The sequence below is a fragment of the Amphibalanus amphitrite genome, unplaced genomic scaffold, assembly GCF_019059575.1.
Source record: "Amphibalanus amphitrite isolate SeventyFive unplaced genomic scaffold, NRLGWU_Aamphi_draft 000004F_arrow, whole genome shotgun sequence".
NCBI lineage: Eukaryota > Metazoa > Arthropoda > Thecostraca > Balanomorpha > Balanidae > Amphibalanus > Amphibalanus amphitrite.
Window position 1 is genome coordinate 1,050,377 of NW_024881501.1, and position 21,494 is coordinate 1,071,870.

Consider the following 21,494-nt stretch of genomic DNA (forward strand, 5'->3'; position numbering starts at 1 on the left):
GGCTGCTAAGGGGTTTTTCGGGGTGCTGATCACGAATATCGTGTTAGTTTTGATCACAGATGATGTCTTTAAGCATTTAGACCAAGTCGGGTCAGGTCAGGTCAGGTCAACCAGTAGGCATCGTGACGGGTATTCGAAGTACGTGTCAACCGCCTCTGACAGCTTCGTAACATGTTACGAAGGCACCAAAACTACTTCGTAAATGTTCAAATGGTTGCTAAATTCGAATTCAGCTCAAAACACTAGCCTAGAAACATGTACAGCTCGAAAAAGTGAACCGAGGTCACCCGAGGTCACCAAAGGTCAATGACCTGATCTGACCTTCAGGTGACCTTGACACCCACCCTAATGCATGGAAGCAACATCAAATCACATGTTTGAACGTTTGAAACCACGAAAAGCTTGCAAACGCGCGGCTAATGCGAGCCGACATACGCAGAATCGCGATTCCGGCCAAACATGGTCTCGGAAAAGAGGTCACAGGTCAAAGGTCATTTGGGTCAGGGTCATGAAATTTTCAGGGTAGGTGTAAAAGTGATCAATGTGAGGGTACTGAAAGTTTCGTTGCGATCGGCCGCTTTTTACGCGAGTTATTCGCGAAAAACCATGGGGGGGGGGTCCATCCGACCCCCCCCCCCCTACACATGCGAGGGTTAAGAAGTTAATTACTGTTTTTATTTTAATGTCACGGATATGTAACTACTTCTTTCCATAATCCATCGGACGAAATAATTGGTATCGTAAAATAAGCGGTGTTCTTAATGCAGCAATCCAACTTCTGCATTGTGCTGTGCATTTTAGATTTACCCGGCTTTTGGGTTTCTTTTTTTCTGTACTGGAATCATACCATTGCTCGATGATTATTCGCTGAGTTTCGTCGAAGGGATGCCTTAGCCTCACATGATGTTTTGATAAAGAGTGAGAGTTTGCTGTGCACAGCGTAACAGCTGGTTCTTTATCACATTATAGATAAGAGGCGCAACTGGTCAGTTAGATGAATTATTGTTCACGTTTTGTGACGAAGATACACGTATAAGATTGAACTTCACAAATGAAAATGTCAATAAATGGTTCGTTCTATTCGCATCAGTTTCGAGAGAGGCAGAGTAATGAGGGTTTACGAGGGGTGTAATGGGCAGTTACGTGGGGGAGTAATGGGGAGTTCACGGGAGAGTTCCGTGAGAGAGTAATGGGGAGTTCACGCGAGAGTTCCGTGGGAGAGTAATGAGGAGTTATCGGGAGTTACGTGGGGGGAGTAATGTGGAGTAATGAAGAGTTGTAGGGGGAGTAGTAGAGGGGAGTAGTGATGGGTCGAGAGAGTTATGAAGAGTAATGGAGGAGAGTGATGAAGAGTTCCAGTGAGAGTTATGAGGGAGAGTAAAGGGGAGTAGCTGCCTGGAGTTTTAGGGAGTCGTTTTTGGTAACTCTCGATAACTCTCCTAAAGGGAGTCAAAATTTCTCTCAGTGTGGTATGATATGTCTTCATAAAGACTCGAAAATTTACAATTTAACATGCCTTTCCTTACGATTCACGAATGCGTTTTCTCATTGGTCGAGGCTCACCTCTGTTGTGAGTTGTGACGACATAGGTCATCATCCTCTCGGTGACTATCCACATGCCAGATCTATCATATATATCATAGCCAGACTAAATTGGATTGATTTGCCTTGTTTGACCTCCCTGTGGTGTCACAGGTCAAATATTGAGGTTATCGATGCCCTGTCTTGTGCATCTCAATGAGATTTTCGAATGCCGTTTGAATTTTCCGATCCGGCTATTGGTTCCGGAGATGCGACGGGGGGCCCTTTGCCCCCCTCCCCCAATAGGATGTGGAATAATAATAGGCACATATTTTTTATTTTAGTTGGGTTAGGCCCTTTCGGTCTGACAAGACCATTGCAGAGCCGGAAGGATGATAGGAATTAGGGGGAGACATTGGTCTGGGCAGGCACCCTAGTGAGTCGCCGGGGCTGAGCCCGTCCATAGGACAGGCCACCCAGCCCCAAGGCACTCACTACACCCGGCTACGGGGTGCGCTCCCTCAGGAGCAGCGGTGCCGCTCCAGGGGAGCAGCCCGCATGAGATAAAGTTGCCTGTCCAGTCCGGTGGGGGGGTTGCGGCGTGGAGGAGAAGGATTTCAGTATCCTGAGGATAGAAGCACGGAACGGTGAAGCACAAATTTTATTCATGCCTATATATGGAGAGTCGAGAGAGACTTCGCTGGTTCCAGTCGCAGCGTCGATCGAGTTTCAGTGACGCGGCGACATCTACAGGTGTGATTGGCAGCCGTTGGTTCGGTGGATGGCCAACAGGTGGCTCTTAGGGTGGTAACTGGAAACCAACGTTCATATCGTATCGTTCGTACGTCGTATCAGGGATGCGGAGTCGAAATCTCAAGTCAGATTCGGAATCGAGGTCAGTCGGAGTCAACAGTTCTGACTCGAGTATGAGTCGGAATCGGAGTCGATTTTGGAAACCGGAGCCGGAATCGGAACCGGAGTCGGAGTCGGAGTCACCCAAAAATCCAGGTAGGACAGCCCACCGCTAAAGTAATGTAGGGTTTTACCAATCTCAACGGTTGGCTTTGACTGGCGATTGTTTAATGCGGAGTGATCGAAAAGAAGATGTCAATAGCTAAAGTTGCAGCTGCAAGGGTGACGATACATATGTTTCGTGATCTTTCGTCGTATCTTTCGTCGTAACGTGCACCACACGCGGCTCCCGATTCCGAAGTTGTATATTTTCAAGCTTGACGGAATTCAAGCGAGACAGGCGAAACAGCTGACACGCTGTGACGTCACGTACTTTACCGTACACATATAAGCTACATTCAAAGTTTCATTGTAGTCTGGCTAAACTTGGCAGGGCTGTGGAGGTGGATGCGGTCGGAGTCGACAGTTCTTCCCAGTTCCCGGATTTGGAGTCGGAGTCGAAATCACCGAACATCCATCGACTCCACACCCCTGTTTCGCATCGCTTGTAGGCACATACGTATGACAAGTCATTCATTCTCACCATCTGCAGGATGATCCCATCCGCCCACCGGCGGTACCGGCTCTCACACTTCCCTTCCGGCCTGGCGCTCACCCCACCAGACAACCGGTGGTTACGGACAGGTCCGCACCAGGACCGTCATGAAAAACCTCTCCGGGGCCGGACGGGCTGAACGGCAGGGCGGCCTGTTCCCATCAGGACAGTGCCGTCACACCGGGGTGGTCACTGGTCTCTGCCGCGGCGGCTCACTGCCAGCGGCTCGCGCCTCGCACAGTCCAATGTCCTCGCCCTGTCCTTTTATCCCATAGCTCTGCAATGGTCTTTTAAAGTGGTAATTTAGCCTGCAACGCGGTGTGTTCTATGATATGTTACTAAAATGGCATTTGACCTAACCATTAACCCTCGCCCTGACAGTTGATGCAAACCCCCTCTAAGGTTTTTCAAAGATGCGCCGCCAAATCTGGCACAGCCTATGGGCAACCTTTTTACATATGACCTGAAAATTTCAGGTCCGGGTGACCTTGGGTCAGGTCACCAGGTCAGAAAAACGGTACAAGGTCATGGTCAAATTTCAATTTTCTTGGGCAATTCCATGACAGATCACCTAGGCATGTTCACCATGACCTCTCCGATTTTGCTCAAATTTGGCATGCAAGTTGACCTATGGGCACTACTATGTCCCAGTGAATTTTTAGTCTCTAGGTCACAGGGGTCATGAGATATGGGTCATGCAAATTTTAAGGTTTCCCGGAATATTGAAATATAAAATATTTTTTATCTCTGCAACGGTTCACCGGATCAAAAAAAGTTATATATGAAATAATAAGCGCATAGGCTAGTGCGTCTAGCAAAATGTGAACGAAACCCCAGGGTCATTTTTTGACCTCGTGACCTTGTGACCTTTTCTTGACCCCGTGACCTTTCAAACTTGTCCTATTTTTAAAATTCTGATTTTTTCCCTCAGATATGTCTTATCCATGCTCTCAATAGTGGTATGTGATTTGGTTGGTATATCGGACCCGTTGACCTCAAACTGAGGTCAACAATGTGGTCATGACCTGACATGAAAATGACATCTGCCCAGAACGTCGTGAATCATAGGCAATATGGGTGTCATATGAAAGCTAACTTCACGGAGAATACATTGGTGGCGTTTTTGAGTAGGTATGGGCCGGGTCAAGGTCACATTAGGTCAGTGACCTAACACAGCATTGTGTTCTTTGAAGGTGGCGTATTTTATTTGTTTGGTAAGTCCAGTGATCAGCACACAAAAAAAAGGAAACAAAACGTCATAAAACGTCTTTTTTATTAAAAAAGCACAGATAAAAAGCACGCACACCCATACAATCACACTCGCAAAAACACACACACATACATACACCTTGTTCGAGGAAGTTCTTTCAGACAAACCTCAGTAACACACGCGGTGTGAAGAACGAGTCTCAGAAGACTCGGACAGCTTGAAGGCTGCTATGGTGTGGGAGTCGAGCAGAACAAAGCGGTGAAACGTCCTTCGTTTCGGCAACGCAAATAGCAGACACGAAGACGAAAATGAAAGAACGCTTCACAAGTGCCCGCACGGTGAAGAGTAGGTACCAGGACGTTTCACCGCTTTGTACCGCTCGACTCCCACACCATAGCAGCCTTCAAGCTCTCCTAGTCTTCTGAGGCTTGTTCTTCACACCGCGTGTGTCACCGAGGTTTGTTTGAAAGAACTTCCTCGAACAAGTTGTATATGTATGTGTGTTTTTGTGCGAGTGTGTGTATTTTATCTGTGATTTTTTGAATAAAGACAGACGGTGTTTTATGACGTTTTGTTTCCTTTTTATTGTGTGCTGATCACTGGACTTACCAAACAAACAAAATACGCCTCCTTCAAAGAACACAATGCTGTGTTTGGTCACTGACCTAATGTGACCTTGACCCGGCCCATACCTACTCAAAAACACCACCAATGTATTCTCCGTGAAGTTAGCTTTCATATGACACCCATATTGCCTATGATTCTCGACCTTCTCGGCAGATGTCATTTTCATGTCAGGTCATTGCCACATTGTTGACCTCAGTTTGAGGTCAACGGGTCTGATATACCAACCAAATCACATACCACTATTGAGAGCATGGATAAGACATATCTGATGGTAAAAATCAGAATTTTAAAAATAGGACAAGTTTGAAAGGTCACGGGGTCAAGAAAAGGTCACAAGGTCACGAGGTCAAAAAATGACCTTGGGGTTTCGCTCACATTTTTGCTAGACGCACCAGCCTATGCGCTTATTTTTTGTATATAACTTTTCGCGATCCGGTGAACCGTTGCAGAGATAAAAATATTTTATATTTCAACTAGGTGTCCAGCATTACGCGCAGCGTAATAAATCAATTTCCATTAAAATCGGCCCAGTAGCGGCCGAGTAATTGCAAGAATAAGTTTGGCGTCTCCTCCTGGCCGGCGATGCTCTGTTCCGGTATTCATTGCCAAAGGTCAGTGACCTTCCGGCTCTGATTTCGCTCAGTTTTGGAAGCGAAGAAACTGAGCCTAGGGCGCGTGCTCTCTGATCGGCGACGGCCGCGGCCCAAAATCCCGCAAAGATGCGCCCGCCACGTGCAAACCGCCGAGCGCACCGCCACCAAAATTTAATACGACAAATGGTTGCACGCGACCGACTCGGCGCCAAAATTTCAACCCCACAACCCCCACCGTCTCCGCGCAATAGCCCGCCAAGCGTGACTGACGCGTTACATACGTACAGACATTTTGATTTTTATATAAGTGAATGTTCCGGAAAACCTAAAAATTTGCATGACCCATATCTCATGACCTCTGTGACCTAGAGACTAAAAATTCACTGGGACGAAGTAGTGCCCATAGGTCAACTTGCATACCAAATTTGAGCAAAATCGGAGAGGTCATGGTGAACAATTGGAAAAAAATTAGGTGATTTGTCGTGGAATTGCCCTTATGCACCTGCCCTACTCTCAGTTTGGACTGATTTCCTTTAAAATTTCAGGATCTGCTAAGTTCACCGAGTTGTATAACACACAGTTCGGTTTTTTATGACACTGACTTGAGGTCAACTAGAGGTCATTACGTCGTAATGTTAAGCCTATGGGAAAATATTCAATTCGGAAAATACTGGAGATATCTGCTTCGTTCTATCACTTTTGTGCTTTGAAATCACAGTAATTACCAGCATGTCACTTGGTGCTTCTTGGTTTGGTGTACTTATCCATGGGTCAGGTCAAATGAGGTCAACTGATGTCAAATGACGTTTGTGCCAATAACTTGTCACATAATAAGGATACAGCTTTCAAAATGGCAGTATTATATTCCTCTTGAAGAGTCAAGTCGAATGATATGCAACATTAAGCATTTCGACCATTCTTAAGACTTAGGTTGTACTTAAGATGTGCTTAACTTTTTAAGTACGCTTAAACAAGCAAAAAAGCATATTATTCAAAGCGCCTTGACGTGCTGAGTTCACTGGTGCTTTTTTTTGCTCTATCGTATTTAGATCAAAAGATATAAGTGAAAAACTTTGACCTGTTTTTAGCTAAATTTTTACATTTATACCCCCTAAAACCCCTCGAATATAGAAAGTTTAAATGTCAAAAATTATGTATTTAGGTGAATTTTCGCCCACAGGGCATTTGTGTCAATTGCTTGTCTGCTGATGTCCTGTGGGCGAAAATTCACCTAAATAAATAATTTTCGACATTTAAACTTTTTATATTCGAGGAAAAGGTCATTCATTTTGAATTATTATCCCGCGCACTGACGGGGGGGGGCGGATATCCGCCCCCCCCCCCTGAGGTTTTTCGCGGATAGCGGGAAAACCGCCCGCGAAATTTGGTATGACTATTCTCTCATTAATTTTGCACATGGTGTGCAAGATTGAACCTCCTAACTTTCAAGGTCAGGTCACCAGGTCACTTTGAATGACCCAACCTCAAGTCACTTTTTTGCAACTTTGTCACCGTGCCAGAGCTACAGTAGATGTCGGAGGCCTTTGAAAGTCGCAAGATGTTATTAGGTCATTAGTAGCTACAATTTTTATATCTCGGAATTTTGATGTCGGTGACCTAAGGTCAGGTCAAATTCGCGACCTCCCCATTATAAGTCAATAGGGGAAAAAATCAACTCCCTATTTTTGCCACTAAAACGGGTCGCAATGGCCCCATATACCATACATGACTTCATATACGATCAACCTTCACTACCTTGAGGTCTGTTTTGCTGTTGGGCAGCTGTAAGGTCATGTGACGTCATCAAAGGTCACCAGTGGTTTTTTGCCAATAACTCCGTACAGGAACAAGATACAGCCGCGCGGATGGTCTCATTGTGTTCAGCTCGTCAAGACGCATCGAATGTTATACATGATGACCTCTAGGTCACGTGACCTGAGGTCAACCTTTGACCTTGACCTTTCGAGGTCAACATATATATCATTCGATGCGGATTGACGAGAGGATCACGATGATGGCCTTGGTTTGTTCCTATCTTGACTAATTCGAAAGTTATTCGAGAAAAACTCTCTCAATATCTAGCGCCGCCATTTTGACTTTTTCGACCCCTGTGACGTCATCTTTGACCTGACCTGAAAATGACCTTAGTAAAAATTGTAGACCTTGTCCGTGTGTATCCGATGCCGTTTACCGCTTGTCGCTAGCTTGCTTCGTTCTCGAGATCTCAGGGGGGGGGGGGGGGGGTGGCGGTCATCCGCCCCCGCCCCCCCGTCGGTGCGAAGTTGGCGCAGACCCCCGTCGGTGCGCGGGTTATAACAATATGTTCCTCGCAAGAGCACTCAACACCATATCTTCAACCCCTAAAACCCCCTTAGATATTGACCTATAGAGCAACCAAATTCGCACAGGGGCGAGAACTCCGGGAGGCCCACCTACCTACAAAATTTGGTGTTTCTAAGTGCAATAGCCCATAGGAGCCAATCGCAAGGGGGGTTGCATCAACCCCCCCCCTATCAGGCCGTGTTATGAAAAATGCCCTGCCAGGGCGAGGGTTACACAATCTGCCATGTGATTACTTCAAGCATACAGAGGTCTATGCTTCAAGCCATTATTGCATTGTCAACAGACCATTAACCCTCGCCAGCACAGACCATTTTGCGTCGTTCGGTTGGTACACTCGGGGGCAGATTGATGTTCCACCACTCCCTACCCATCGGGCTCCCATGGCTCAGCACTGGCTGCTGCCAGTGGCAGCACTGGCAGCACTGGCACTGGCAGGCAGTGCTGAGGGCAGGCAACACTGGCAGCAGCCAGTGCTGAGCCATGGGAGCCCGATGGGTAGGGAGTGGTGGAACATCAATCTGCCCCCGAGTGTACGACCCCTCTCGCGTTTTGCCCCCCATTGAGCTAGAGCTTTGCGGAAGAAACGAGCGTGTTGCCCGTCACGAGAGAAAGCCGATGATACCCAAATTTAAGGTCCTAGATCATCGGTTGACCTTCCAGGTCAGGTCACCGTCAATGACCCAGAAGTCGGGAAAATCGGGACCTGTTAGAAAGTCGTAAAGGTACCTAGCTGCTATGGGGTTTTCGGGGTGCTGATCACGAACGTCGTGTTAGTTTAGATCACAGATGATGCCTTTAAGCATTTAGACCAGGTCGGGTCAGGTCAAGTCAGGTCAACCGGTAGGAGTCGTGACGGGTATTCGTAGTACGTGTCAACCGCCTCTGACAGCTTCGTAACATGTTACGAAGCTGTCATGCAAAGGTCAAGGTCAAGGTCAGGTCGTCATGACGTCACAGATCAGTGGTGAACTGACCTGACCTAAAAATGTGATTGGTGTCACAAGATCCGGCTTGAATCAAAGGTCAGGTCTGGTATGCCAAGTTTCAGCTTTCTATATCACCGCGTCGGCGTGTTCCGAGCTATCGCAAAGAAGTGAGGAGGGGGAAGGAGCGGCACCCGCGTCGCCCTCGACCGGTGAGGGTTAAAGTAACCATCCCAGCTTAACCTAAGTTTTGAGCTAAGATAGCCAAGTTGGGGTGGCCCTGGCTTGCAATTACCGGCTTAGGCACTCACAACATCGAGAAATGCTTTATTTCCTAGATATTTTTTTCCCTTCAAATATTGTAGTTTCCGGATTCTAGGGGGTTAATGCATTTGAATGTCCCCTTAGAATTTGTGACGTCAGCTCAGATGTAACGATTTTCAAATCTCATTACGGAGCTAGCGAAGCAAGCGAAGTCTTTCGTAGATTAACGGAAATTTCTGAGTATGAGCGGCCGGCCGGCCGTGCGGATGCTTTTGCGAGGCTTATATCTCAGCAACCACTTGACCGATTTACATGCGGCACACTGGCGGATCCAGGGGGGGGGGGGCGGCGGCAGGGGCTACCCCCCATTCGAAACTCGACAGGGGCGGCAATATAGATTAGCCCCTCCCCCCAAATGCACCGGGATTGGTCATAATGATTGATTGCTGGTAAGTTCCAGCCTTCGATAGTGAAGTTGCTTTAGACATTCCTTTCCACTGTTAACTTGGTAGCGATTTAGCAGCTATGCAAGGATGAAATAGTGGCGCCCAACTGACTTTCAGCGTCGGATCTCTCTCTCTCTCTCTCTCTCTCTCTCTCTCTCTCTCTCTCTCTCTCTCTCTCTCTCGCACGGTGGGTTCTGGTGTGGCGACCACAGCCCTGTTACCCTCCGCGGCCCGGGCGCGTGGGACGGCCGATAAGCGGTTTGAGTTGGGCTCGGTTTCTGGTCGGCTGCGGCCGGCGGGTCCCGGGCCGCCGCTGGGTGATGCGCCGCGGGCGGGTGAGGCGCCGCCGCGGGCGGGCGGGGCGGGCGGGGCCGTCCGTCAGTCGCTGGCCGGCCGGCCGCAGCTCCGCCCGGTGCGCACTGCACGAGGGATACCAGCGGCGGTGACCAGCTGCCGCCATGAACTCAATGCAGACCTCCGGGGCGGGGAAGGCGACGGGAGGACGCGCCGGCCTGGAGGACGTGCAGGTGAGGCAGGCCGGGACACGCCGCCGGAGCGCGCTCAGTGATCGGCGACTGTTCATCAGCTCACTCTGACAGCCTGGCAATTGCATTATGACTGAAAGAACGTACTGGTCAACTGCATTGGAACGCAATACCCTGATACTGCCGATCTAACAGAGTAACTCACAACTATTATGTCTTGTCCTGACATGTCCTGATGTCATTCGCCCGTATTGCCCTTTTTACAGCGTATAACGTACTTCCATAGGGGCTCTGCTGGACCCCCTGCTGTTCGGCCCCTGATCGAGCTAGAGCTTCCTGCTTCGCGGAAAAAAAAAAACAAGCGTGTTGCCCATGACGAGAGAAAGCCGATGATACCCAATTTTAAATTTTAGATTTTTTGTTGACCTTCCAGGTCAGGTAAATGACCCAAAAGTCGAGAAAATCGGAACCTGTTAGAGCTTCTCAACCTTCGCCCGACTGGTGGGGTGGGGGGTGGGGGGGGTGGGGGCTATATGCTACCACCCTGTCAAGTTTTTACGCGTGGGAATAAAAAACCGCAGCGCGTAGCGCCGCGCCGCTTGAAGTAGCTTGCTGTACATCAATTTTGGACAATGTGTGACATTTTTGATCCCAGGTCAAGTCAGGTCAAGTCAACAGGTCAAGTTAACCCGCTCATGACTGGGGGGGGGGCTCTACAGAGCACCCCCCCCCCCAAGCGGTGATTCGATGTTCCAAAATTCGGTGACGCATGTTTTAAAACATGCGTCACGTGACCGATGTATAATATACAATTTTCGTGACCTAGAATGACCTGATCTTGACCTGAAAAATTCGAAGTAAAAGTTCGGTACCCACAGGGTATCTAAGGCATATATCAAGGAGTGCGTAAACCAAAAATGAGCCTGATCGGACTTGTCAGCCGGTGGTCAGAGCCTAAATTGTGAACAAGCAAAAATGCCGATAATTTTTACTCTGACCTGACTTGTGACGTCATCGGTGGCCTCGAAAACAATGAAAATAGGTTTCGCTCGACAATTTTTCCAGGGATATCAGTCGCCGTTTGAATTTTGACGATCGGCCCAGTAGTTTCGGTGATAGGAGGGGGGGGGGGGGCTCTGGAGAGCCCCCCCCAGTCACTCGCGTTATGGAAAATACCCCAGTCTTGCGCGGGTTAAACCATGATTTTTGGCGATTTTTCAAACATTTACCTTTGACGAAATATACCATGTAGTCACCTCAGTAAAATGAACATATCTCAAAAAGCTTTTGATAAAAATGACCAAATTTTTTTACACAAGACGTAAAATTGATGAGAAGAAAGTATAAGAAGTTTCAAGTTGTTAGCTGAAACGGTTGATGAGTTATTTAACCCGCGCCCCGTTGGGGGGGGGGGGGAGAATCTGCCCCCCTCCCGTTTTTCGCCAATAACTTCTAAACGCGTTACGCCAGCGACGTCAAACTTTCAGTACCTTATCATACATCAATTTGACACGTTCCCTAAAAATTTGAGCAATATCCGTCGGATTTTTTTTGAAAATTACGTTTCAGTGACGTCATGTTCGCCATTTTCGCCTCAAAAATCGCAAAATTTCAAACGCCGCTAACATCTTCATTTTTAAAGGAATCAAGACGTAACAAAAAAGGTTATACGTGATTTTACTTTGTCTATCAAATGGCAACCTCGGTGTTTTGAAAATTTGGGATTTTGTCCCAATTTAAGAAAACGACTTTTTTGGGAAATAATTATAAAATCCAAAATTTTTAATGTATAGAAAAAACCGGAATATATGTCAGAGTAGTGGGCTATGTGCACCTACATACCAATTTTGAGAAGAATCGGTTCAAAAATGTGGGTGTTATTCAAAATTTTATGACGTCACGACACACAAAATTTTTGGAAAATGTATTTTATGGAAGTTCTAGACCTTGTACGGAAACAAAAATAGCACCATTCGACTCGCCGTGAAAAACTGCATCAGATAGACACCTTTCAAGGCCTTAACAACCAACTTCAAAATTTGACCTCACTTGACCTGACTTTGACCTGACCTCGACCTGAACTTCATCCAGAGGTGGTCCATATCACTAATTGAGTGTGCCTATTTAATTCTATAAATAAAATGACCCATAAAACATGTGTCGCACATGCCCTTTTCTATATTTTGTTTTTGGTGACCTGACCTGACCTGACCTGACCTTGACCTTGATCTTTGAATGATATTGTATGCAACGAATATTGTCTTGGTAGCCTAAGAACACGTTTTGGGCCATCAGTCTCAGTCCATTCTTCGGCAATTACGCTGCAAGGCCGATACTGTAGAAACTTGCATTTTGTACCCTTGACCTGACCTTGACCTGACCTCTGACCTACTTAAGCAAAAAATTTTGAGCTCTTAAGATTCGCCTCGTTGAGAGCTTTCGATTGCCGTTTTCCCCGTCTTTCTACGACCATCGGTTCGGAAGTTAGAAAGGGGGGGGGGGCAGAATCTGCCCCCCCCCCCCCAGCAGGGCGCGTATGGCTGAATAGCCCAGCGGGGCGCGGGTTAAGAAAAGGGTCGGAATTTTTGTTCTCAGCTTAACAAGCGTCATTGAACTACATATGAATCACGCATCAGTTTATGGCTGTCGTTTAGGAGTTTGATAGATTTACAGCTGACGTGCTCGTACATCATTCCCCCATATTGTTAGTGGGTTTGTGTTTCATCGCCGGAAATAGGCGTCCGTGTCTCCAGCCGCGCGCTGCGGGGACTCGGCAGCCGATGGGGCCCGCGGCCGCCGAAGGAGAGGACGGACAGTCCTCGGATGTGCTGCGGCATTCGTCAAACGGTTCTGAGGCGTGCCGCTTCATTCGTCAGTGGTCGTCATCGGAGCCTCCTGCGCTCGTGGACGGGAGAGGGCCGGGGGCGGGCCCCAGTGGACGACTGAGGGCCGGTGACGGGCCCCAGTGGACGACTGAGGGCCGGTGACGGGCCCCAGTGGACGGGAGACGGCCGGGGACGGGCCCCAGTGGACGGAAGAGGGCCGGTGACGGGCCCCAGTGGACGACTGAGGGCCGGGGACGGGCCCCAGTGGACGGGAGAGGGCCGGGGACGGCCGGGGACGGCCGGGGACGGGCCCCAGTGGACGACTGAGGGCCGGTGACGGGCCCCAGTGGACGGGAGAGGGCCGGGGACGGGCCCCAGTGGACGGGAGAGGGCCGGTGACGGGCCCCAGTGGACGACTGAGGGCCGGGGACGGGCCCCAGTGGACGACTGAGGGCCGGTGACGGGCCCCAGTGGACGGGAGACGGCTGGTGACGGGCCCCAGTGGACGGGAGAGGGCCGGTGACGGGCCCCAGTGGACGGGAGACGGCTGGTGACGGGCCCCAGTGGACGGGAGAGGGCCGGGGACGGGCCCCAGTGGACGACTGAGGGCCGGGGACGGCGGGCGGCACTGCCGCAGTCCCGGCGGCTGGCCGGCGCGGGCCCGCGGCGACCCCTGCGGAACGTTCGATCGGTCAGCGGACATGCGGAGCTCGTCAGCCGACCAGGCTAAAAGGCTGGAAGACAAAGCTTTTTGAGACGTCCCGGCTCGGTTTGAGCTGTGTCTGTGTGGTCGGTGCACTTCCGGGATTTATCGGCTCTCTGGCTGCTGCACTGAGGGCGGGCTGGGCGCGGCTGGAGCGGCTGTTTTCGGCTGGCCACCGAGCGTCGGCTGCGGCCTCCGTCGACCGGCTGGCCATCCATCAGCGGCCGACAGTCCGGGCAGCCACTGCGGGCCGTCCGGTCGGCTCAGTGGGCACTGGGCACGGAGCACAGCTGGGCGGGCCCGCCGCCCCTCCTCTACCGGCCGGACTGACCCGTCCTCCTCTACCGGCCGGACTGACCCGCCCGTCCTCCGCCACCGGCCGGACTGACCCGCCGCCCCTCTATCGGCCGGACTGACCCGTCCTCCTCTACCGGCCGGACTGACCCGCCCGTCCGCCACAGGACGGACTGACCCGCCGCCCCTCCTCTACCGGCCGGACTGACCCGCCCGTCCTCCGCCACCGGCCGCACTGACCCGCCCCTCCTCTACCGGCCGCACTGACCCGCCCCTCCTCTACCGGCCGGACTGACCCGCCCCTCCTCTACCGGCCGCACTGACCCGCCCGTCCTCCGCCACCGGCCGGACTGACCCGCCCGTCCTCCGCCACCGGCCGGACTGACCCGCCCGTCCTCCACCACCGGCCGGACTGACCCGCCCGTCCTCCGCCACAGGCCGGACTGACCCGCCGCCCCTCCGCCACCCGGATAGGGCTGCCCCGACCCATCTTAACTGACCTGATGATGACCAGACATATGCATGGATCCGAGTGACGGATTTATGATCTCAGTGGATCTTGAAGCAAGCTGCAAGTTAGGATGTATGATCCCACCGGATCCCGTGTGAAAAAATATATCCTTGATCCATGATCTCATAGGATCGGACAATAAATCAAGAACATGGTTCTATGATCCGAGTGGATCCCCATCTTGCACAGCATTTGAAACCATGCTTCCAAGGGGCCCTTTTTAATAAGTCCAACAAAGCTTTGAATTATGACATGCAATCACCTACAACTACTAAAACGGAAATTTTATGAGTTGCAACGAGTGATTCTTTGGGATTTCTGTGCTGACAAAAAATGATTGAGGATCTATGATCTCACTGGATCTCAGTTAAAAATTTAAATTCGGATCTTTGATCCCAATGGATCCCTCCCTCGATAACTTAAATAGTTGTATTTATGATCCCATCGGATCCGAGATAAGGATCCTTGGAATCAGATACCAGATCCAGTTTTTCGGTTCCATGGACATACGTATATGATTATGAACACATTAACATTTTTCACGACCCGGGTTATCTGGTGAGTGCACCAAACTCGACGAAATCTGACATCTATTTCACTGCAAGCAGAAAGTGAGATACAATCTGCAAAGATATAAATACATTTGAAATATTTATATACTTAAAAGTTACAGCATGTTACAGCAATTATGAATTTATTTCAACCCTCGCCGGGTCGGGCGTGTTTGAACACTGCCCCCCCCCCCTTTGGGCAGAAGCTGTTCAGCTCCATGTGAAATTGTTCTATGTAGTGCCTCATTCCAATGTTTCCACAAAATGAGCGTGTCATCGATACACGTTCTCCAGAGTCCAGATGACTGGCTGAATAGATACTGCGCCTAATACCGACTCCTCAATGTGCTTATACATGTATAGGCATCAGCGAAGACTACGGACAGGCTCAGGCCCATAGGTGCACCTTCGGTCTGTTCGTAGAATGACCCTTGGCATAGGAAGTAGCGGCAATTCGGGCACGCCATCAGCCCTCGAATTTGTTCTACGCTCAGTCCGGTTCGGTCTTGCAGGCTGTCATCTGCTGTTAGTTTCGAGCAAATCACGTCGACTGCATCCTCCACCTTGGTGAAAAATGAGACTACATCAAAACTAACCATTTCTTCGGTTCCGTCTATGCTAAGATTTCTTATCTCCTCTACAAATGACTTTGAATTCGCCTCGGTGTACTCTGTTTTCCCAAGCACTGTGCTTTTGGTCTTAGTGAGGTGAGCAGCCAATTTATACGCAGGTGACCCAATCATGCTGGTGATTGGTCTCAGGGGTACACCATCCTTATGGATTTTTGGTACACCGTACAGCCTGGGCGGTGACGAGTGACTTGACTTCAGTCCGCCCCTTGCCCTGAACTATGAAGCTCACAAAGGTAAGGGCCGAGTTATCTCTGAATGCCCGATTCTGTCGCTTCCAACGAGGTTCTATAATTCGGTTGCGATGAGCTGTCAGAAAGCCCGTCTATCGACCTGTGGGTGAAATGTCGACACGGCGTGGCGCGCCCAGTCAAAGGGTCCGAGCCCCGATCGAGCGGGGGCGGCCCGACCAGCAGGCAGCGCCCGCCCGCTGCCCGCCGTACCAGTTCTGTGCGCGTCGCCGCGGCACTGCCAACGAGCGTCCGGCGACACTCCCGGCCCGACGGCGTGCACCCGGACTCGCCCGCGCCGGGCATCTGTTTCCGTCCGGCAGAGCACCCCGCCGGGCAGAGTACGGCACGGCAGAGCACCCCGCCGGGCAGTGTACGGCACGGCAGAGCACCCCACCGGGCAGTGTACGGCACGGCAGAGCACCCCACCGGGCAGTGTACGGCACGGCAAATTCATTAGCCTTGAAATACCAAATACCGAGTTGGCATCGGCTTAGTATCGGTATACCAAGAAGTTGGTATCCGATTGACATCTTTACCGCCCGCCCTGTCCGCCCGACTATATGTACGTCTGTCCGTTTGCTCTATCGTTACCTAAACAAAAGCAATAAGCGAAAGACTTTTGACGTTTTAGCAAATCTTTAACCCTCGCCCGTATCGGGGGGGGGGGGATCGAACGGACCCCCCTCGGTTTTTCACGAATAACTCGCGTAAAAAGCGGCCAATCGCAACGAAACTTTCAGTACCCTCGCGTTAATCAATTTTACACTTACCCTGGAAATTTCATGGCCCTGACTCAAATGACCTTTGACCTGTTGTGACCTACTTTTTGAGACCATGTTTGGACGGAATCGCGATTCGGCGTATGTCGGCTTGCATTAGCCGCGCGTTTGCAATCTTTTCGTGGTTCCAAACGTTCAAACATGTAATATGATGTTGCCCCCATGCATTAGGGTGGCTGTCAAGGTCACCTGAAGGTCAGGTCATTGACCTTTGATGACCTCGTTTCACTTTTTCGAGTTTTACATGTTTGTATGCTAGTTTTTGGAGCTGAATTCGAATTTAGAAACCATATGAACGTTTACGAAGAAGTATTGGTGTCTTCGTAACATGTTACGAAGCTATCAGAGGCGGTTGACACTTACTACGAATACCCGGTAGGACCCCTACTGGTTGACCTGACCTGACCTGACCCGACCTGGCCTAAATTCATGAAGACATCAGCAGTGATCAAAACTAACATGATATTCGTGATCAGCGCCCCGAAAAACTCCAAAGCAGCTACACTTTACGACGTTCTAACAGGGTCCGATTTTACCGACTTTTGGGTCATTCCTGGAAGGTCAACCAATGGCCTAGACCTTAAAGGGACCCTCCCACCTTCAAAAAAGTTAATGAATTGGCACGAAAGTGATGTCGCTCGGTTCAGAAAGAGCGAAAACGAATATCTACCAAATTTCATCGAAAAATATTCACCGGTTTTCAAGATATTAGACTTTTACTTCTGTTTACTTTTTGGGATCTCCGCTGTTCCTAGCGACTTTATTTGAAAGTGCGGCATTTGTTGCGCGCAAAGCAGCATATACCACCGCGTGCTACCAAACGTTTTAGTAAAAGATTTAAAAATCGTTAGATCTCCGCTGACGTCACAAATTCTAAGGGGGCATACCAATGCACTAGCCCCTTAGAATCCGAAAACTGCAAGTTTGAAATTCCATATCTCCGAATTAAAGCATTTGTCGATGTTGTGAGTGCCCAAACCGGTATTTGCAGGCCATGGCCACCAATTTGGCTATCTCAACTCAAAACTAATGTTAAGGTGGGAGTGTCCCTTTAAAATTGGGTATCATCGGCTTCCTCCCGTCACGGGCAACACACTTGTTTTTTTTTCCGCGAAGCTCTAGGTTGATCATAGGCGAAACGGCAAGGGGGTCCAACGGACCCCCCCCCCCCCCCTTATACGTTCGCGGCTGGAAAAACACCAATACGGGCGAGGGTTAACATTCATAAAACCTAAATATTGATCTAGAGTTTCTGATTTTGTACAAAGGGGACTCGGGAGATTTCCTAGGGGCTTTCCTACCCTGTAAATTTGGAAAATTTCGAAGTGCCATAGGAGTCAATGGCCAGGGGGCCATACCAACTCTCTCTGGCTGTCCGTTTTGTGCAGAATATTGTGCGGGGTATGTGACATCACACGTCGCATACTTCGGATGGCAAAATATTGTGTGAAACACTCCGACCAAACATTGTGCCTAGCAGCAAAATGTGGCAGTCGCCTACCAAAGATGCGGACCATTTCCGCAAAGCCACTAAAATGCAGCACACTTAGGTACCTGTGCATTTCTAACACACTCAGTAGGGTGACAACTCACCGATTAACGCTATTGCCCCCCCCCCCCCACTACATTTCAGCAAGGAAGAAATACGCCACAATTTTGTATACACACGCTAAAAAACAAACACGCTTTGTGAGCCACATTGAGATGCAAAACCATGGACATCATGACGATCCGCAATGCCATTTTGCGGCAGAATATTTTGCCGTGACGTCATACTTTCGAATGTCTACATAATATGGAACATTCACGTACACAGAAAACGGGTTTCTCATACGTGACGGCGATATAAATGTAGAATATCTTCCATCAGACACTTGGGCTGTATCGCAACGTCCACTGCATTTTCTGAAACGCTGCACATTTTGGGCCACTATTTGTATAGCTGGAAGTTTCAGCTAAAGTTCCGTCAAACCAATGTCAAGTTTCCGGGTCGTTCTGGGAATTATTTTCCGCCCAGTGTGCTCCAAGCCAGCGGCTCGACGCAGCATCACTATGATCTGAGCTTCGGATCGATCTGGATTTAAAGAAATATGGGTCAAGTCAGCGGAATGTGCTTAATCTGCTCAATCGGAACGTGCTCATGTTGGGTCTCTTGTATCAATGGAATTAGCGGAGCGTGGAGTATACATAGCCAAATGTTTCACTGCTGAAGTAAATTCCCTAATCTATAGCTAATGTTAAGCCTATCGATTTATAGGGAACTAACTAGGGTTACCCCGAGAAAGGGTTATTTTTGACCCGTGGTATTGGGTTGGTCTGTGTCGATTTGGTTGGTATCCACTAGGATTACCCGCGTGCTCCGCAACGCGAAGAAGGGTTATTTTTGACCCGTGGGTATTGGGTTGGTCTGTGTCGATTTGGCTGGTATCCATTTGGTTCGATTGCTTTTCGACGGCCAAGCACTTTGTAATAAAACAAAAAAAAAGATACATCGCATCGAGGTGCCCGTGTCGTATTATCATGCGTTCTACTTTAGAATGATTCGAAAACTGGCGTGAAGTCTTTTGAGGGCCATCGATGAATTTCGCTAAAAATGACAATGTAATGGTTTGGAACATTTACATTTTTAAGGATACTGTTGCTAATCATGCAAAAATGAAGAGTGAATATTGGACAGAATTGAATGCTCTATCCAATGGTACCATATTCAGTTGCCAAAGGTATCAGGTTATGCAGCAAACCCCGTGTGATTAATAAAGTGGCACAAAATTGACAAACACCATTTTCTCCTGTGATTTGCACCACCTTGATTTGGATCAATCAGCTTTTCACAATTTTTATATGAGAGGCGGTACCTTTCTCTTGCAAATAGGCGTTGATTCAACTCGCTCCATTTAACGGTCACCTAAAAATAAAATTAATTCCAAAATCCCTCAAAGATCGCAATTTTTCAAATAAAAGTGCCCTCTCCGGTGCACGTGGCGCGTGCTATCCTCTGCATTGCACACCATTCAATAGCCCGTTCAATTCTGTACACGATGCTGTTTTCCCCGTGCCGGTCGGATCCCTGGTCACCAAGATATTGCACGGGGACTGGACCCGTGTCGGCCAAAATTAGCCGTTTTCGCCCGATTTCGCACGCCGATTTATACATGTAAAGTCTATGACGCGAATTTGCACTTTTTGGGCACGCGTCACGCGCTCACTAACGACCCGATCGAGCTGAGACCCCTCAAAGGCACGTCGCGCATCTTTGATCTATAAGTTGTGCAAATTTCACCGGGCTAGGTGCAACGGTCTGGCCTGTAGTCCACGCAAAGCACCACCAAGTCGGGACCTCGGTAACGGACAGACGCACCCTCCTCAAATAGTAATATAGATTTCGTTCGATTGCTTTTTGACGGCCAAACCGGCCCCCGGTCAACAGACATGGTAGCCCAAATCTAGTCGGATATGAAAATTCTTCTAAATCCATAGACTTTAATGCTAAATTGACTATATTTGAGAGGGTTTTATGGAGATACATGACCAGATACAGAAAAAAGCGAGATGCTATCTTGTAGATTAAATCGTCTGCTATCTGCGACTTTTGAAGTGTTTTTCAATCTGAGGTACAGAAATCGTGTTCCCAAGAGACTGTAAGTAGCCATGCTTTACATTACACCCAATGGCAAAAATTTGGAATCTGACGAAATTGGCCATTTTTACGTCTGATTTATGAAAATTCTAGACAGGATATATAGAAACCCGAGATGCTATCAGGTGGGAAATTTCATTGTCTATTACCGCTTTTTGAAGTGTTTTTCGATCTGAGACCGGCAAATCGTGTTCCCAAGAGACTGAAAGTAACCCTGTTCTACAGCAAGACAATGGCAGAATTCTAATATTTGATGGAAGATATCTTAGGTGATAATAACCTTACTACTAATTGCAATGCTTCATTGGAAAGCTCAACACTGGCACTGTCATCGGTCTTTGCATTGCTATTTCACAGAACAACAAGAAATAACGTTTTGAAGCCTTTGAATATTGACTTACTTTTCGTCGACGGGCTCGATCCCCATCACCACCAACAATTTTCCGGGAAGTCAGGATTTTGCAGATATTTAAGCAGAATTGCAGAGCTGTGTTAATACTACGGCACTTAAGTACACATTTTAAGAAAACTGCTTTTTTTTCTTAGCATGAGTTAGGTCTCAGAAACAGCAACATGTCGATATAATGAGGAAAAATAAGTGCAAATGATCACGCACGAGAGTATCTTTATCTCCCTAGCAACCACCTAGCAACGTAAGACAAAATAGTAAACAACTCCTTTTGATATCAGGTACTCAGCCTTGGAAGCACACTAGACGGTCACCATACTGGGCTTCATACTGAATTTTGCATACCAGAATGATGTTTCCAACTAAAATTATTTTTTCGCGAAATTCATCTTTGTTGCCCTACTAGGTATTTTTCGTAAAACCGAGATATACAAACTTCATAATATAAAAAATAATATTGTAATAATGAAAACCGCCATATAAAACAAGATAATTGCTGAGATCATGCCTACTAAACTTGGTCCTACCCCCTAATTCAATATACCCTGGGCCAAACATCTTGTAATGAAAGAAAAAATCCATCGCATCGAGGTGCCCGTGTCGGAATATCATGCGTTCTACTTTAGAATGATTCGAAAACTGACGTGAAGTCTTTTGAGGGCCATCGATGAATTTCGCTAAAAATGACAATGTAATGGCTTAGAACATTTATATTTTTAACCCGCGCCGGGCCGGGGGGGGGGGGTGTTTGAACACCCCCTTGCGGTTTTTCGCAGATATCATCGCCGCCGTTTTTGGCACACCTGTTCGTACATCTTTTCTGCACATGTGAAAATTTCAGACCCAGGTCACCTTAGGTCAGGTCACCAGGTAACGCCAAGTGACCTCACCTCAGAAAAAATAAGAATGCTCGTCATAGCTACACCGATTGATCGATTGCCTTGAAACTTTCAGCGATTGATTAGAGCAACATTATCTATAAAATGTATATCTCGGAATTTTGA

The 21,494-nt window shown here is 48.6% G+C and overlaps 1 protein-coding gene across 3 annotated transcripts in view; it reads left to right on the plus strand.

Moving 5' to 3' along the window:
• Nucleotides 1-21,494, plus strand: part of LOC122375460 (inactive dipeptidyl peptidase 10-like) — a 191,392-nt gene that overhangs the window by 57,763 nt on the left and 112,135 nt on the right. Inside the window, exon 1 of one of the 3 annotated variants that reach the window (XM_043355060.1) lies at nucleotides 9,815-9,961. The exons of the other annotated variants lie outside the window; for them this stretch is intronic. Coding sequence (XP_043210995.1) covers nucleotides 9,893-9,961 — 69 coding nt within the window. The 5' untranslated portion in view covers nucleotides 9,815-9,892. Of the gene's footprint in view, nucleotides 1-9,814; nucleotides 9,962-21,494 lie in introns of those variants that run through there. 3 annotated transcript variants of the gene reach the window in all.